The sequence below is a fragment of the Heterocephalus glaber genome, unplaced genomic scaffold, assembly GCF_053883595.1.
Source record: "Heterocephalus glaber isolate CG9 unplaced genomic scaffold, H.glaber_assembly_v1.0 deba00001719, whole genome shotgun sequence".
NCBI classification, from domain to species: Eukaryota; Metazoa; Chordata; class Mammalia; order Rodentia; family Bathyergidae; genus Heterocephalus; species Heterocephalus glaber.
Window position 1 is genome coordinate 1,508,999 of NW_028258432.1, and position 18,417 is coordinate 1,527,415.

Genomic DNA, 18,417 nt, shown 5'->3' on the forward strand with positions numbered 1-18,417 from the left:
GAGGGAGTTATGACAAAAAATATCAGGCTTGTAGATAACTTCCATCAGTAGAGGGGTCTAAGAGCCAACGGGATACAATCACTATTACAGTCCCTTTAGAGCAGTGTCTGGACATGGCTCTTTCCTCAACCCGCTGTTCCATTCTAGTGTTCATGCTTTGACTGATTATACATGCTTTAATTTCTTGGAAAATTTGTTTATTCTTGCCTGGAGGCTTTCAAACTCCAAGTGATCATACAAATGTAAGCAACAACAAATCTCCCAGATTTCTTTTACTGGGATCCACTAGATCAACTTTGTAAAGGGAGTTCATAACTGCTAAACTGCAACACGACTTCCAGCCAAAGCCAATTAGATTAGCTCTCTGGAGAAGGCCCCTGACTGCAGTCTCCCCTACACCGACACTTCTCAGCTCGAAGCAGATAGGTGAACGATGCCAATTCTCCCCTAACTGCAATTAGGGGTACCTCTTCAGACAGAGGACTATCATAGACAGCTAAATTAGGTAGAAATATTGCAGACAGCCAGACAGGCTTAGCCCCGGCAGGGAGCCAATGTAGAAAATGGAGACACATCTGAAGATTAGTCACAATGGCCAGATTTGCATACTTTCCTAGAGGATAAAGGAAAGACTATTTGAGACTATTGGTACCACTCTTTTGAGATTTCTCCTATAAATAAACTATTATCTCATTAGGCTTGGGCCATCCTCTCCTAGTCAGTAAGACTAAGACTAAATTACTGACCAAGGTTACTGATGTCACCCATATGCCTTCTACTTCTAATCATATTGGCCGATTATCCTTTTGACCCATGTTTTACCCACCTCATGATTTTGCTCTATAAAACTTTCTCAGAGAAGTGGGCTCATTGGCAACCCAATTGGGCTCCCTCTTGTCTCTCAGGAGTTATTCCTATTCCTCATCCTTATTCCTCAGTAAATTTTCCTTCTCCTAATTTTTTTTTTTTTAAGCCAGGTGTGGTAGCCCATGCCTGTGCACTCAGGACACTGAGGCAGGAGGACTGCCCGAGTTTGTGGCCAGCCTGGGCTACATAGTGAGTTCAAATTGGTCCAATACTGACCATTAGAAGTGCCTTCACAGCTCCTGGCTCTTCTAATATTTGAGGACTTTTATTTATTTATTCATTGGTACCAGGGATCGAACCTGGGTACTTGTGCTTGCGAGGCAGGCGGTGGAACCACTGAGCTAAATCCCCGGCCCGGCACTTTTATTTTTTTAAACATACTACTGGCTACTGAACCCAGGGCCTTAGCACTGAATTACGTATCAGGTCTTTTTTTTTTTTTTTTTTACTTTATTTTCAGACAGAATCTTGCTAAATCGGTAAGTTCCCCAGGCTGGACTCTTAAGTGATTGATTCTCCTGCAAACTAAGAATTACAGGCACGTACCACTGTGCCTGAGTTTTTTGAGCAATTTTTTACTCTCTGGCACAAGATATTCTAGTCTCATCTCGGTTTTTTTTGTTGTTTTGTGAGACAGGTTCTCAATCTGTATTCTAGGCTGTCCATGAACTCACTATGTAGCCTAGGCTGGCCACAAACTCAAAGGAATCCTTCTGCCTAGGCCTCCTGAGTGCTGAGATTACAGCCATGTGTCACTGTGCTCAACTTCATCATGGATTTTAAGTCCTAGAATCAACCACTTCCTTCAAAGAGCTCTGATTCTTTTCTAGAAAATGGTGTTTAGAAAAAGAAATGTGGACACTACATGTTCCCATTGTTATTGGAACATCACCACTTCCAAGGCCTCTTGGTGGACACTTATGAAATGTATTAATTCATTACAAACATGTATCAGTATTTCTGCATCTACTTGTCAAGGCAGAGACGACCAAAACAATGTATACACACTTCAGAAGTTATCGTATGTCAGAAGTTTGTCTGAAAACTAATGGCCATGACACCTCTTGTTAATTGTAGAAGCCAAAGTTAACCTGCATTGATCTTATGATGTCTCAATAAACTTAGTATTAAAGTATTTATACAAGTTTTTTTTCTTTGTGTATACCTTTTTTGGGTGGACTCTGTATTATATACTATTGAGTTGATTCTGTACATCAGATTCCAAGCCAATACCACAACATTCATTTTTAGTCTCTATTCTTTCCCCCAAAATGAGAAACCTGGGTCTCATTATCAATATTTACTAATGTATCACTTAAAAAAAATAGCTGTTTGTCTGTCTGGGCTGGCCTCAAGTAATCCCTAAAAGGGACTACAGGGTGAAAAATATTTGAAAACCATGGCCCTGAATTAGAAAAAAAAGATTGTGAGACCAATGATCTGAGCACCAGTTCACCCATTCAGGCACTCAGTCTCTAATGCCTGGTTGGTTAACTGTCAACTGAGAGAGGCCCTAAGTGAACTGTATCAGTAAAGTCACATCTAAGCAAATGCCACATGTCTGACAGAGGTGCTCAACAACTTTTTTACTCAAATGAGTATTTGAACGTTTATTTTCTGCTTGTAACAGTAGATACACTGAATTCTGATCAAATAATGTACTGTGTACATTCTAAAAATACAGTTTACTACTCAACCTATGTTGTTACAATTGTTTTAATATGTGTATAACACACACAAAAGTATAAAAATTCTTAACTCACAAATGAAATCCTGGCTTCCACTCCAGGCAATGCAGGTCCTGGGTGGCCCATTCAGAAACTCTAGTAAGGACATGTAATTTCAATGCTACTACAGAGGGAATATTTGGGCATATCACGTTGCAGGGACATTCAATGGGAGATATCATCCCAGTGATAAAGCAGGCAAAAATAATAATAATAAAAATAAAGGCCCTAAATTTGTCAATGCAGAGCTGGCAATTTGTATCTGTTTGTTAAATTGAATCTCAATGTGTTTTTCTGATAGCTATTACACTTCGTACTGTCTTCCAAGAGGCTGTGTTCTCAGACATTTATCAGAGAAGCCATCCACATAAAAAATTAAAAAATTTTAATAAAATTTGCCATACCAATTTTCAGAAAAGCAGACAGTTTAATTTTCTTTAAATTAATTAATTTAATTAGTTTTCTTTTGCTATTTTTAAACTAAAAGTAATTATTCTTTCTGTGAAAAATTAAAACTATGGGCTGGGGATTTAGCTCAATGGTGCTGCCAGTGTCTAGCAAGTGCAAGGTCCTGCATTCAATCCCTGGTACGGAGAGAGAGACAGAGAGAGAGAGAGAGAGAGAGAGAAAGAGAGAGACAGCAATCGAGCGAGTGAGGGAGAGAGATTAAAACTGCACATGAAGGGCTGGGGATTTAGCTCAGTGGTGCCACTGCCTGCCTCGCAAGCGCAAGGTCCTGAGTTTGTCGCCCAGTACCAAAAACCAAAAAACTCTGCACATGAAAACTGAAGAACTAAAATGGAAAAAAATACATATACTAAGTTTTGGAACTGGACTCTATATCCCTAACTGGCTTACAGAATATATATATATATTTATGATTCTTGTTATTAGCCTTAGGGACACCAGCCAAGATCTCTTTTGCAGATTTAGGCTCATTTTTCTCCCCATCACCTTTCAGTGTGATTATGTATTCATTGTAGAACGGGTTCATTTGTTATATCCTATTTTGTACTGTGTCCCCCAACACACATGTTGTTGGGTTTAATTATTTGGGCTCTTTTTTGAGGAAGAAGAGATCGAATGGTAGACTACCATGTCCAAAAATCTAGCTATCTATCTGTCAAACTGAAATATGAGGAGGAAGCTGGATTCCAGTAAGGTATTATACTAGGGGAAGGGTGGTTTCCCTTTCTTTGTAAAAGCAGAAGAAATATGACCATGTTTACATAAAAAGAAGCAAAAAGAGTTGAGTACCTGTGGTTCTCACACTACAATCACTTCTGCTGCTACAGCTTCTGATCCAGTAGTTTTGGGGGAAAATTTTGAGACTGCATTTCTAATAATTCCCCAGGTGATAAGGACTATAACATGGGAATGACGTGTGTACAGTAAAATCAGAATAGTTCCAAAATAAAAACATATATACACTGATATCATCAAGCATAGAAAGGAAATTGGAAAAACACATCAAAATACACTGACTACCACCTATTTACAGTCTAGAGAAACCTCAAACTCATTCAGTTTTTCACTTTCTTCTTTCCTTTTTTCTTTTTCCGGTACTGGGGATCGAACTCAGGTCCTTGTTCTTGTGAGGCAGGCACTGGAACCACTGAGCTAAATCCCTGGCCCTTCTTTCCTTTCTCTGTTTAATAAACACCTCACTTCTTACCACTAGTACTTACTACTTTCATAGCACTTTTAAATCAAAATTTCTAAGTTTGATTCATCTATCACAGCGTTTATGATACTTGGAACCTGAAACAGTACTATTTATCCCATTAGACATCACAATAAAATATTTTAGGCCCAAGGAAAACTGATGTTTTATATACCTCTTGAATCCAATCACTCCCCTAAACTTCCTTAGTTAATATAAAAAAATTTTAAGTTGATAATCATGGTTATTACATAGTGTTGATTTTTAAATGTCCACACTGCTTTCACCAGAGTTGTCTTCAAGAAATCTTTTAAACAACTTACTGGTAGCATTAAAATGCACAGCTATAAATAGTGTTATGGTCAGTTGAAAAAGAGAAAGGAAGCTAGGTGTGGTGGCACACAACAGTAACTGCAGGGCTGTGGGGTGTTGAGGCAAGATGATCAAAAGTTTGAGCCAAAAAAACAACACCAAAACCAAAAAGACAGTTTGAGTCCAACCTGGGCAATTTAGCGAGACCTGGACTGAACATAAAAAATTGTTTCACAAAGCTGGGGATCTCTTTACAAAGCTCAGTAAGGTGAACTCGGATTAAAATTCTCAGTACCAAAAAAGGAAAGAATGAAAGAAAGAACAGACGACACAAGACCAGACAGATGTTAATAGCAGGTCAAAAATATTGTTTTTTTAAAGAAAAAGTCTAGTAAATCAGTGAATATTCTTACAATAAATTACAGGTAATACTGCCTATGCCCCTTATTTAACTTCAAAGTATATGCACTCAAAGTATTCTTAACCATCTAAAAAATCCTAAGAATACACTAACAAAGAATTATACCTGAATATAAAGTAATCCCCTACATGGATTAAAAATGAGCTATGTTCTTTTTTCCCCTATTTTCCTATTTGTACCACTTGTTTGAAATGGGTAGTGCGATTTTTATTAATAACACACACAATGAAAACTCTACACATGCACATATATGTTCATTTTATAATACAATGATGTTCTCTTACCTAAGTTGTATTTGCTTCCGTTTTTGCAGCTCTTGGTTTCTGAGTTCTTCCAAGCGTCTGAGTTCTTCCTGACGTCTCATTAGATCTAAAAATATTGATTGTACATTAATATCTTTAATTTCTCTTTCTGTTTTTATATCACAAATTTCTCTATTCCTGACAACATATTTAGTAACTCATTCATACTCATCACTTTACTTCTCCTTTGCTCTGTTAATTTTTTTCAATGACAGATTTTTAAGGTAGGTAATTCATCAAACTAATATCCTTTCTGGGCATGTTCTTTCAAGTCTACAGAGTAAAAATTCATCTTTGTGGTTAGAACCTAAAATAGATCATAATTTTTGAAATAAAGTCTGCAGCATATTTAAAACAAAATAAATAAGTATATTAACACATTTTAATTTACCTTGAATTATAATTTTTTTCAGCAGCAAACACAAAGTCCAAAATAATGTGTTGGGAAAACCAGCAAAGGGCACTTAAACCAGGCATGGAGGTGCACGCCTGTAATCCCAACATTCAGGAGGCTGAGGCTGGAGGCTTGCCTCGAGTTCAAGGCCAGCCTGGGCTACATAGTGAGTTCAGGCAGGACAAGCCAGAACTACAAAGTGAGACCCTGTCTTAAAAAAAATAAAAGAAAGAAAGAAAGAAAGGAAGGACGGAAGGAAGGAAGGAAAGAATATAGAAATAACAAAACAGATCACTGCATAAAACCCAAACAACATCCCACCCCTCAATGTTTAACAAGACTGCTTTAAACCTTCAAAAAGACATTCCCACTATCGTCAATTCCTGGTATATCAAAAACGGGATCAGGGATTGGGGTATAGCTCAGTGACAGAGCAGGTATTCAACAGACACAAGGCTAGGCATTCAATACCTAGCACCACAAAAACAAAAAAGCAGGGATTCCAGATGGAGATAAAGGTAAATGTGTATTGCATATCTAAGAAGTAGTATACAAATTTTGCATGTAATAAAAAGCTCTGGAATATCATAAAATTGTATGTGTATATATTTAAACATACTAAAGTATTAAAATACTCTGAATCCACAATTTTTGTTTATTATCATTTTATGAAGTTATCTGAAATACCTACAATAAGCATAAACTGTCTCAATTAAATCCCTAACAACGTAAACATTATCCCATTTTACAGATGAGAAACAGACTGAACTGTACATAAAATACACCAAGGGAATAAAGCAAGTAGATTATAAATTCACCCCCACCATCCAGCTATTACAAAGTTCAATAGGAATACACAGATAAATCTTTCATAGCTACATATTTTTTTAAACAATTAAGTTTCATTTTTTAAATTAATTAATTGTGAGGCAGGCACAGCGCCACTGAGCTAAATCCCCGACCATAGCTACATATTTCTGAAATATATCCCAAACTGGTTGATTAGACTCAATAGGAAACTTTAAAAATAAAAACACACATTGTGGGAGATTCTGCTCAGAAGGGTTTGCTTTGGGACCAAAGCCAGAACCCTGGTGATTCTGATCACATGCTTGTAGCAAAAATACTTAACTATCTCAGACCAATTTTAACAACATCTCCAGTGATTTGGACTAAACATCTGTATTTAATTCCGAAGTTCCCTAGATGTTTCCACTATGCAGACACTGAAAACCACACAATTGTCAGGTCATAATTTTAGCTGGAGAAATGTATTGAAGATCAGAAATATGTAATCTGCTTTCATTAACAAAAGGAAGGGGGCTGGGCTTGGTGGAGCACACCTATAATCCCAGCACTCTGAAGGCTGAGGCAGGAAGATCACAAATTTGAGGCCAGCCTGGACTACATAGTGAGTTCAAGGCCAGCTTGAACTACATAGCAAGACCCTGTTTCGAAGACCCCCCACCCCCAAATACTGAAAAATTTAAAAACAGTACCGTAAAAGACACGCTCCCATTAAAACATTTACTGCCAACTGGAACCACCAGAGGCAAATTCATGACTATCCCAAGACATCCAATGGGACAGTCATGCATGTACCACCCGTGGTTCAAGCTGGCAGAAATATAACACATTCAAATCAGAGCTGTCTGGCAGCAAAACAAATTACAGCCCCCTCATTAACGTGTTAATGCACCTCAAAATACTCCCTCCTGCTTTAAACACTCTTACCCCATCATTCTTGCTACACACTAAAGCAGTTCTACAAGTCTTCTTCCATGAGTAGCTTCAGTTACATTGTCATGGCTGCCTTAATGTCCTTAACTGATTCAAATTTCATGAACATTTTGACTTTGAGGAAAAGCCAGAAGTCAATGTGCCAGATCAGATGAATAAAATGGATGAGGACACAGTGTAATGTTTTTACAAGTTTGCCTCTCCTCTGGATTGTGCTCAGCAGCAGCACTCACGGTATTTTGGGTGGCGGGGGGGGGGGGGGGGGGACCGGGGATCAAACTCAGGACCTTGCGCTTGTGAGGTAGGCAGTGGAACCACTGAGCTAAATCCCTGGCCGGCCCCACTCACTGTATTTTCGATCACACCTCCTAAAAGGGGCTCATGAAAGAAGACTTCCAGCACTGGTTCAGAAAGTGGCAAGAACAATGGGCAGGTTTGAAGCAGGAAGAAATATAAAGTGGGATTAATGCTAAAATGTCTTTTAATATAATACATTTTTATTTATACTTTCTCCATGGTTTTCAGTCACATCCTATGTAGGATTTGTTAACTACTATCCCTAGTTTCAAGCTTCCTTGGAACAATATTTCCCTCAGGTAAATAGGGACTACCTTGACTAGAGGCATACTTTTATTCTTTGATCTAGGAAATCACACCAAGAAATTTTTAAGAGTAATCTAAAGGCATCCACATACGTGAACACATCAGCTACAGGACTATTACTATAGCAAATAAATATTTTAAATACTTATCTAACAAACGTCATGATAGAATACAAAACTACATGCCATAATTTGGAATATAAACACATTTAGATTTGCTAGACTGTGAGAAACTATTTTCTTTAATATTGTGCCTGTCATAAAAACCAAATATATACCTTTTTACCTACCAAATCTTTCTAGAAAAAAAAATGTTTTCAATATACAGATTTATCTAGTCAAGGAAAAGCTGAAATATTTTTTTATTTTGGGGGTGGGGATCAAACGCAGGACCTTGCACTTGCCTTGCAAGGTCCCACTGAGCTAAAATCCCTGCCTAGAAAAGTTAAAATATTATAGTCTACAAGAAGATATATTTTTAATACAAATAGAAAGAATACAGCAAGTATGATAAAAATTCAAGCTTACTTCAGAATCCTCCATAAAAACTCTTAACACTAGAAGTGAGTGGGGCCAGGGATTTAGCACAGTGGTTCCGCGGCCTGCCTCACAAGCACAAGGTCCCAAATTCAATCCCCAGTACAAGAAAAAAAAAAAAAAAAGACACTAAAAGATTTTATCAATTATAAAGCATAGTAGCACATGCCTGTAATCCCAGCACTCAGGAGGCTGAGACAGGAGGATTTCTGTGAGTTCAAGGCCAGGCCACTGGATTATACAGTAGGTTCAAGGCCAGCCTGAACTACCTAGTGAGACCATGTCCCAGAACCAGACTCAAAACCAGAAAGAAGGAAGGAAGGAAGGAAGGAAGGAAGGAAGGAAGGAAAGAAAGAAAGAAAGAAAGAAAGAAAGAAAGAAAGAAAGAAAGAAAGAAAGAAAGAAAGAAAGAAAGAAAGAAAGAAACAACGAACACCACAAAGAAAGAAAGAAAGAAAGAAAGAAAGAAAGAAAGAAAGAAAGAAAGAAAGAAAGAAAGAAAGAAAGAAAGAAAGAAAGAAAGAAACAACGAACACCACAAAGCCAGGTGGGGTGGTACCAGTAATCTCAGGACTTGGATAAACCAAGAGAATCACAAGTTCAAGGCCAGTCTGAACTACTTAGCAAGATCCTGTGTTAAAAAAAACAAAAACCTTGGTAGCCAGGCATGCCAGAACATGCCTGTAATCCTAGCATTCAAGAGGCAGGAGGATTACAAAGGAGTTTGAGGCCACCCTGGGCTACACAGTGAGACCCTATGGGGGGGGGGGGGGGTGCGGCAGCACACAACATTATATAGAAGCACTCAGTCTCTTAAAAAAAGAAAAGAAAAAAACCCCTGTACTTTACCTTTAAAGACAGAAGAACATAACAAAAATTTAAAAATAGTAGCTCTAGAACACAGGCTAGTTTAGAGAAGGCCAACATCAGACTGCAGTAAAAGCTACTACAGAAAGCCAGGCAGACATCTGTGGTGCTCTCACCTCTAGAGAAGAGTGAAGTAGAAAGCAAGGCTAAGGGTAGAGCTCAGAGGCAGAGCCCTTGCCTAGCATACCAAGGCCCAGGGTTACATCCCAGTGCACATGCACGTGCACACACACAAAACTAGCACAGTAATCAGATGATTATTTTTAAGAAAAAACTATCACACTAACGGAAAAGATCAGTGATAACAACAAGTAATAAAGACAGACAGGTATAAAAAGCTGGAAAAAAAGGTCAGAAATGATGCCTCTAATACTAATACTTATATAGGTAAAATGTATGTGTGAGTGAGCATCCTGGATCCAAAAAACCAAAACCTCAAACTTCAAAATCTGAAACACTTCTGGTCCCAAGCATTTTTGATATTCAACTGTACTTGATATTCAACTTGTATTACAGGTAAATATATATTCAACATGTAATGAATTCTTGTTTTTTCAGTTATTTCAGAAAAGGGAGATTTTATTTCTAATATGCTGAGTTCTGACACTGTCTCTAAATTCCTAGATAAGTAGCAATATATGTCAGACACATGAACCTCAAGGGAAAACAATCATACTACATCTGTATGAAAGCCTGTTTTTACCTTGCCTCATTAGCATTAACTGGTGTTCATGCCTAGCTGCTTCCATTTCTGCCTCCAGTTTCTCTTTGGCTTCTCTGATGTTTCTATCAACCTGCTCACGCTGCTGCTTTTCCATTTCATCAAGAGCCTTCCATCGAGATGCATACTCAAATTCAAATGTCCCAGGTTGAGCAAAGCGTGGTGGCTGTTCTCTTTCCCTAAATTTACATTAAAAATATACAGACATGTATGCTTAAAATGTAAACAAAGACAACAGATAATATAACAGCTACATTTATCGAGCAATTATCCTATTCAAGGTTCTTTGTCAGGCAGCCAGATGATTCATTTCATAGCAACATTGCTTGACTTTGAGGAATTTCTCACATACACCCAACTACCCTAATAAGTAATGGAAACAATTCAAACCTACAAAATCTAATGCTACAAACTGCATTCCCCTTATTACTACTGCCAATGAGGCTTTCCTGGTTTTCACTCAACTATTTTGCATAAGCGACTCTAGAAAATATGAATCAAATGTGTCCTAAGTTAAACAAAATTACAGTATGTTTTTTAAAATAATAAAAGTAGCTTCTGTTTATTTGTTGTGTGCCAAGTTAACTGACTGAGCCAAAAAATAAAGGTCTAACTTACTATGCTTGTTATTTATTTAACATTTCCCTTGCTAAACTATAAATTCAGTGAGGACATCAACTATGTCTATTAACTGTTGTACCTCAAGTATACAGCCCAGTATCTGGCACATGATATATTCAAAATATATACACTGGGGGTTTTTTTTGGAGGGAGGGTGAAACAGGATCTCACTATGTAGTTGAGGCTGGCCTTAAAGTCACTAACTTGCCTAGGTCGGCCTCAAACTCACAGTGATCCTCCTGCCTCAGCTCTCCAGTGCTGGGATTACAGGTATGCACCACCATGCCTGGCTCAACAATATTTATTTTTAATTTCTATTGTAAGCCAGGCATGGTAGTGTGGTCCTGTAACTCCAGCAAGAAGATCTCAAGTTTGAGCCCAGCCCAGGCAACTTAATGAGATCCTGTCTCAAAGTAAAAAGATGGATGGGGATACAGCTAAGTGTGAAGGCCCGGGATTTAAGCCCCAGCACTGGGTTAAAAAAAAAACAAAAACAAAGAAAAAAGGTGAGCATTTATTGTAAATTTTACTTCTTATAACACCTTTGTAGTTAGTTATCTAATTCCTGAATCCAAAAGAATATTGTATTTCATATTTGTAATGATAAAGCAATGAAGAAAAAGTCTAATGAACATGAAACAAAAGTTGTTGAAAAATGGTGCTACAAGAGAAATTAAAATGGTTATGAAGTACAACCTACTGCTTACTACTGACCCTTCTTCCCTTGCTCAAGGACTCAGCCATATTGCTGGTTGTTCTCCCCACTCCATGGCTGCTCCCTCAATCTTTTTGGATACCTTCTGATCTGCCCAACTTCAACACACTGGAGTATACCAGGGCTCGAGGTTCAGCCTTTGTGACTTAGCTTTCTATTACACATTGGTAATTTTAGCTGAGACCCCTCTTCTAAATTCCAGATGCATCAAACCACTTACGCAACTGCACTGCCAGCACCACAACAGGGCATGACACAAAGGCACTCAAGTGACTACTTACAAAAGCAATATATTCACACCCAGGCAACTATGTAAATGTATTTGTATAATACTAAATTTAAAAAGCAATTGGTGAAAACAGGAAATGGGTTTTTTCTGTAATCTCTAAGAAGACTCTTTCCCTTATTTAACTAGGACCTCTCCGCTCCCACCCACTGAAAACCTTTAAAATAACAATACACATGAAGTATATTAACTAAAGGAGTATTTCCACATTACCTAGATTTCATTTTTTTCTGCCAAGTATGTTAAATTATGAAAGTAGAAACTATTTTAAGTAAAATTAATGTTTTACCACTACTTAAAAAAAATTAGCATTCCAAGTAGACCAGGCCATTCTATAAACCAGAGTATAAGGACAGAATACCTTATAATCCAGTAATGTATTAACAAATATGATGCAATAAGCACTCCAATAGCAAATATCTAAAATATCTTTATTAACAAAAGCTTACTTATGATATTGCTGAGTTTTCTGCATTAGCTTCTCTGGCAAGCCATCTTCATCATCAAACTGCTCCATAGGCTCCACAATGACAGGACGAGGGGTCCTATATAGCAGGTATAAAGGCATTAACAAGTATTAATATGGTGCATAGAATTAATACTATTCTAGAAACATTTTATAATAAAAATACATACTTGGAAAATGTCTCAGTTGAGAAAAGTATCTTAGAAATATATTACTCATAAAATCAATCAATAAACATTTGCTGACCCAAACACAAGTAAATGTCAAAACCAAAAGCAGATAAGTATTCAAATCATCAATTACAACTTTTAGTTAACTTTTTACAAGTATAATAAAAACAATATGCCAGGCATGGTAACGTTTGCCTATAATCCCAATAACTGGGAGACTGAGGCAGAAGACTGCCAGACTTCAAGGCCAGTCTGGGCTACACAGTGAGTTCAAGGCCAGAACTTTGTGAGACGCTGTCTCAAAAAAACAAAGAAACACAGGGCCGGGACATAGCTCAGCAGTGCAGTGACTGCCTGGCAAGCCTGAGTCCCTGAGTTCAATTGCTACCAAAAATAAACAAACAAAAGCAAATAATGCATACCTAACTCATATCTTATGTATTTGGTCTAGCATCCTCACCCCCACAACTGAATCACCCATCTCCGCCCACCTTCCACTTTCCCAGTATAGTCTGGAAGTCTTTCTTAAAAAATGTTAAAGCCTAAAATGAAACCTACATGGTATCAGCCAAGCAAAAGGGAAGGAAGGCAGACAGGAGAAAGAACATTCAATGAGCAAGTTTGGGAGACAAGGGAGATGTGACCAGAAATCCTAGATAATGAAAGATGTGACTAGAAATCCTCCTTTTTTCACTGTTTTCCTAAATAAAACAGAAAGAAGGGAGAGTTTCTGGAGGTGAGGGGCTAAGTAGAACGGATGGTATACTGATATTAAAATTTTCTGTGCTATCAGCTCTTCACCATGTAATCAACAGTAAAATCTATTTATACTTTATTCAAAACAGTGATGCTTCAGAAGAGGTAGAAGGGGGATACAGATTATGGACTCCAAAAGCTTCTTTCCACATAAATATCCAGAGATTAACAGATTTCAGATCCTTAACTGGAAGAAAAGATATAAAATGACTTTTAAAAATTACTGTTGAGGTAGTGGACACATTTTAGGGAGAAAAAGAATTGAAAACAGGTACAGAATATTGTGGGGAAGCAGAATGAGATTATACAAACCTCAGATAAAATGAGTAAACCCAAAAAGAAATGACTTAGGGATTTGGTACTTCTAAGAGGCTGAGGACCAAAATGAAGACAATACATCATAGGGACCATTCACCCACCGGAAGCCAGGGCAGGACAACAAACATCAGAATGGTAATAGGACCAGATAAAGAGAACGACACATGAGCACAAATCAACAAAGAGAGAAAGAGGGTATCTGTTTAATAACACAAGGCCATCCCGGCCCCTCAAAGAAAATTAAGAAAGTATCAAAAAAGGAAACATACTAAGCATAAGCAAATCACTTGCCTCTCAGAACAACGTAATTACTCAGAAAACTAACAAGATTAACAATATGAAGGGCAAAGGATTTAGCTCAATGGCGCTGCCGCCTGCCTCGCAAGTGCAAGGTTCGATCCCCTGTACCAAAAAACAAAACAAAAACAGTATGAAACCAAGAAGCCAAGGGTACTGGCCCACGCCTATAATCTCAGCACTGGGGACTCTAAGGCAGAAGGGCCAGCCAGACTACATAATGAGACCCTGACTCAATAAAACAAAGCAAAAACAAAAAACAAAACAAAACAAAAATACAGCCAAGGGAAATGATAAAGTTAACAGGAAAATGTCATGTTTGGCCAGGTGTGGTAGCACAAGCCTGTAATCCCAACACTTGGGAGGTTGAGGCAGGAGGATCACTGCAAATTTGAGCCCTGCCTGGGCTACACAATGAGTTCAATGCCAACCTGAACTACATAGTAAGACCCTGTCTTATTTCTGTACTTCAAACATAGTTCAATGTTTTAATATATAATTAGATAACTCTTAAATGTTAGAGAAGGGAAGTAGAACCTTTGGGGAGGGAATGTAAAAAATATACATATAAATGTACACTTTCCTCTGCCTCTCTGTTTATATCACTGTTCCTGCAATTCTATTTCTCAAGAGACACATGGAGCCCAGTATGGTGGTACACACCTGTAGTTCCATAACTAGGGAGGCTAAGTCTGGAAAATTTTGAGTCCAAGGCCAGCATGGGCTACACAGCAAATTCCAGGCTAGCACAGACTACCTAAGACCCAGTCTCACTTACAAATAAACAAGCACATGAACAAGTGGGCAAAGCTGTTAACAACCACCTTCATCGCATTTGTAACACAAAAAGACTAGAGAACATGGGTATGTGTAATATACAAGGGAAGTACTTATGGTACCATCTGATTTTTGTATATTGGGACATATTCTAGGGAGTTTTTTTTTTTGGTACGGGGGGGGAACACATATTCTAAAACATTGAACATTTATGATTTCATTGTACCTACCACTCCTATAGCCTCCCTTTGTCCATTTTCTCATGTATCTTTCTTTTTTTTTTTTTTTGGTTATTTCCCCCCCTTCCCCCGCCCTCCCTTCCACCCCTCCATCCCTCCCTATTTACAAAGACTTTGGTTCCTTTTTCTCACTTTCTCATATTAATTCTATTCCCTTCTTTCCTTTCCCCTACCCCTCCTACTTCCCCTTCACCCCTTTTCTTCCCATTTCACATTATCTATTATACCTTTTAGTCCCTACACTGTTTCTCCCGCTAGAGAAACTATTCGGTATTTACACATGTGTGTCCTATTTATTTCACTTGAGAGTATTGCCTCAATGTGCATTCATTTAGCAATAAATGTCTCTAATTTCTCATTTTTGATGGCTGAGTAGTACTCCATTTTATTAAAAAAATCACATTTTCTTGATCCAGTCTCCAGGTGATGGGCACTTGGGCTGCTTCCAAGTTTTAGCTATTACAAACTGCGCTGCTATGAACATGTATATCACTGTGGTATGATTCTTTTAATTCTTTGGGGAAGATCCCCAGCAGGGGAATAGCTGGGTCAAATGGGACTTCCGGTCCTAGTTCTTTGAGGTATCTCCATACTGATTTCCACAGGGGTTGCACCAGTCTACACTCCCACCAGCAGTGGAGCAGGGTTCCTCTTTCCCCACAGCCCCACCAGCATTTGTTATTGGTTGATTTCATGATAGCAGCCATTCTTTCTGGAGTGAGGTGGAATCTCAGCGTTGTTTTCATTTGCATCTCTTGAATGACCAGTGATGTTGAACATTTTTTCATGTTTATTTGCCATCTCTACCTTCTTTGAGAAATGTCTGTTCATTTCAGATGCCCATTTTTGGATTGGGTCTTTAAAATTGGGATTTTTTTTTTTTAAGTTCTTTACAGATTCTAGATAGTAGACCTTTGTCTGAGGGACCGCTGGTGAAAATTTTTTCCCAGATTGTGGGTTGTCTCTTCACACTGCCAGTGGTTTCTCTTGCTCTGCAGAAGCTTTTTAATAAGAAGAGATCCCACTTGTTGATTGTTTGTGCCAGTTCCCGGGCAAATGAGGTTTTGTTCATAAAGTCTTTTCCTACCCCAATGTCTTCAAGAGTTCTACCTAACCTCTGTTCCAGCCAGTTGAGCGTGTTTTTATACTTAGACCATTAATCCATTTCGATTTTAGTTTAGTGCATGGTGATATAATGATTTTTAAAAACTGTTTACACTGCTGGGGATCAAACCCAAAGACTCATACTCTAGACAAGTAGTCTACCACTGAGCTACAACCTCTGCCCCATTCACCCATCGTTTTCATTTGTAGGTGTACTGAAGTTCTGAAATCCTCACCTAAGTTAGTATAGTTATTATATTCATTTTAACAAATGCTGATACATACTATATGAAGTCTATACCATAACAACAAAAAAGAAATCAGGCCTGGTGGCACACACTTGTAATGGCACACACTGGGGAGGCTGAGGCAGGAGGCCAGCCTAGACTACATAGTGAGTGAGCTGAAGGCCAGCCTGAACTACCTATCAAGGCCCTGTTTCAGAAAACAAAAAACACGCGCGCACGCACACACACACACAATTTTTTAAAAAAAGATTAAATGGAAACAAATCAATCAACCACGATGTTCAAAAATATCTTTCTCAGGAAGGAAGGGATAAGAAGAAAAGTGAAAATAGAAGAAAAAGTGAAAACAAAGTACATAGGGAGGGGAGGGGGCTTGAGGGGGGGAATGGGATAAAATAAAAAATAAAAAAATCTTTCCATTTTGGCAGCAAATCAATCACTAAGTCTGGTTATCAACTTGAGAAATATTTCGCTCCACAAAAGTTTAAACATTTACCTTTTATAAAAGAAAACCCCGGAAAACCCTACCATTTGGAAGGATTGCTAAATACATGTTCATTAACACCTTCTTAGAATCTCTTTCTGTTAAAAATACTTTTTCAGGGCCGGGGATTTAGCTCAGTGGTGTCACCGCCTGCTGTGCAAGTGCAAGGACCCAAGTTCGATCCCTGGTAGAAAAAAAAAAACCAAAAAACTTTTTCATAGAATGAGTCACCTATATATGCTTGTTTCAGACATTCAGTTTCATTCAACATAACACAGCACCTTTTCAGATATATGCAAGTACCATAACTGTTTAAATCATACCACCAGGTATATATTTAACTTTTCCAAATTTGGTGTAATTGTAGATATAGTTAACTTCTTTGGTACTTCTTTCCACTCTTGTCCAAGTATCTCTATAGGAATAAAATCGTGGAACAAGATGCTATGTACATAACTAAAGCATGATGGCTTTACAAGATGATGCAGATGCTCTGGGAAACTGAGGCAAGCAAGTTTGAACCTAGCCACAGCAACTTAGCAAGACCCTGTCACAAAATTTTTTTTGAGGCAGGGTCTCACTTTGTAGTGCAGGCTAGCCCCCAACTTGCAGCAATCCTCCTGCCTCAACTTCCCAAGTGCTGGGTTTACAGGTGTGCACCACCACACCTGGCTTAAAAATGCTTTTAAAAGGCTGTGGATGTAGCTCAGTGTGAACGTCCCAGGTTCAACCCCCATTACAAGAAAGATTATGCTATACTTTGCAAATGCACTGTAAAAAGCAACAACAAGGGCTGGGGATTGAGCTCAGTGGTTCCGGCACCTGCCTTGCAAGCGCTAGGTCCCGAGTTTGATCCCCCGTACCAAAAAAACAAGAACAACAACAAAATGATGTAACAATGACAATTTACCATGAATCATTCTTATGAACCATTTTGTATGGTTTTACTTTAATAGTAACATAATTAAGAACTACTAAAGGGGCCAGGGATTTAGCTCAGTGGTTCCACCGCCTGCCTCACAAGCACAAGGTCCTGAGTTCGATCCCTGGTACCAAAAAATCAAAAAAGAATTATTGAAAGTCTTAAGTCTGCCAAAATAACAAAATGTTTCCTAACAGGGGAAAAAAGAAAATCACATATACAATGCTAGGTGTGGTGGCACACCCCTGTACTCCCAGCAGGTGGGAAGCTGAGGCAGAAGAATCACTGTGAGTTCCAGGCCAGCCTGGGATACACAGTGAGTTCAAGTCAGAGAAGAGATCGGGGGTGGCAAAGCTGCCTGGGAAAGCTGACTTGACCTGTTAATTACAAAGATCCCAGAACATATTTGCAGAACAGTTCCCAAAGCCCTGCACCTGAACTTCTCTGGAAGTTTTCAATAGAGTGGCCTAGACCTGATGTCAGCCTGAGGTTCGGGATCTTAGTACTGCCTCTCAGGACCCATATGTAGTTCTAACAGGTTTCCTCGAGATTTTGACAGCATAAAAGGACACACTGAGGGCAAGAAGAACTTCTTCGCATGGCTTTCCTCACAACAACCCACCCTGCTTTCTCCAGGGGGTTCTCCCCCCACCCAGGGTGTTCTTTTAGCTTGCTTTTTCCTCTTACTCAGCCCACACTCGCTCTGCAGAGCCAGTTTCTCCATTTTTTTTTTTTTTTTTTTTTTGGTACCAGGGATCGGACTCAGGACCTTGTGCTCCAGAGGCAGGTGCAGTGCCACTGGGCTAAATCCCCGGCCCTCTCCCCCATTCTTCACTTTTACTTTCTTGAATAAACTTGCCG

General features: G+C 38.6%; 1 protein-coding gene across 1 annotated transcript in view; it reads right to left on the bottom strand.

Annotated features, from left to right (window-relative positions):
* The window catches only part of Pspc1 (paraspeckle component 1), a 71,960-nt gene that overhangs the window by 34,685 nt on the left and 18,858 nt on the right, over window positions 1-18,417 (bottom strand). Inside the window, exons 3-5 of the mRNA XM_004854893.3 lie at window positions 12,225-12,320; window positions 10,136-10,332; window positions 5,275-5,359 (exon numbers count right to left, since the gene is read on the bottom strand). Coding sequence (XP_004854950.1) covers window positions 5,275-5,359; window positions 10,136-10,332; window positions 12,225-12,320 — 378 coding nt within the window. The remainder of the gene's footprint in view (window positions 1-5,274; window positions 5,360-10,135; window positions 10,333-12,224; window positions 12,321-18,417) is intronic.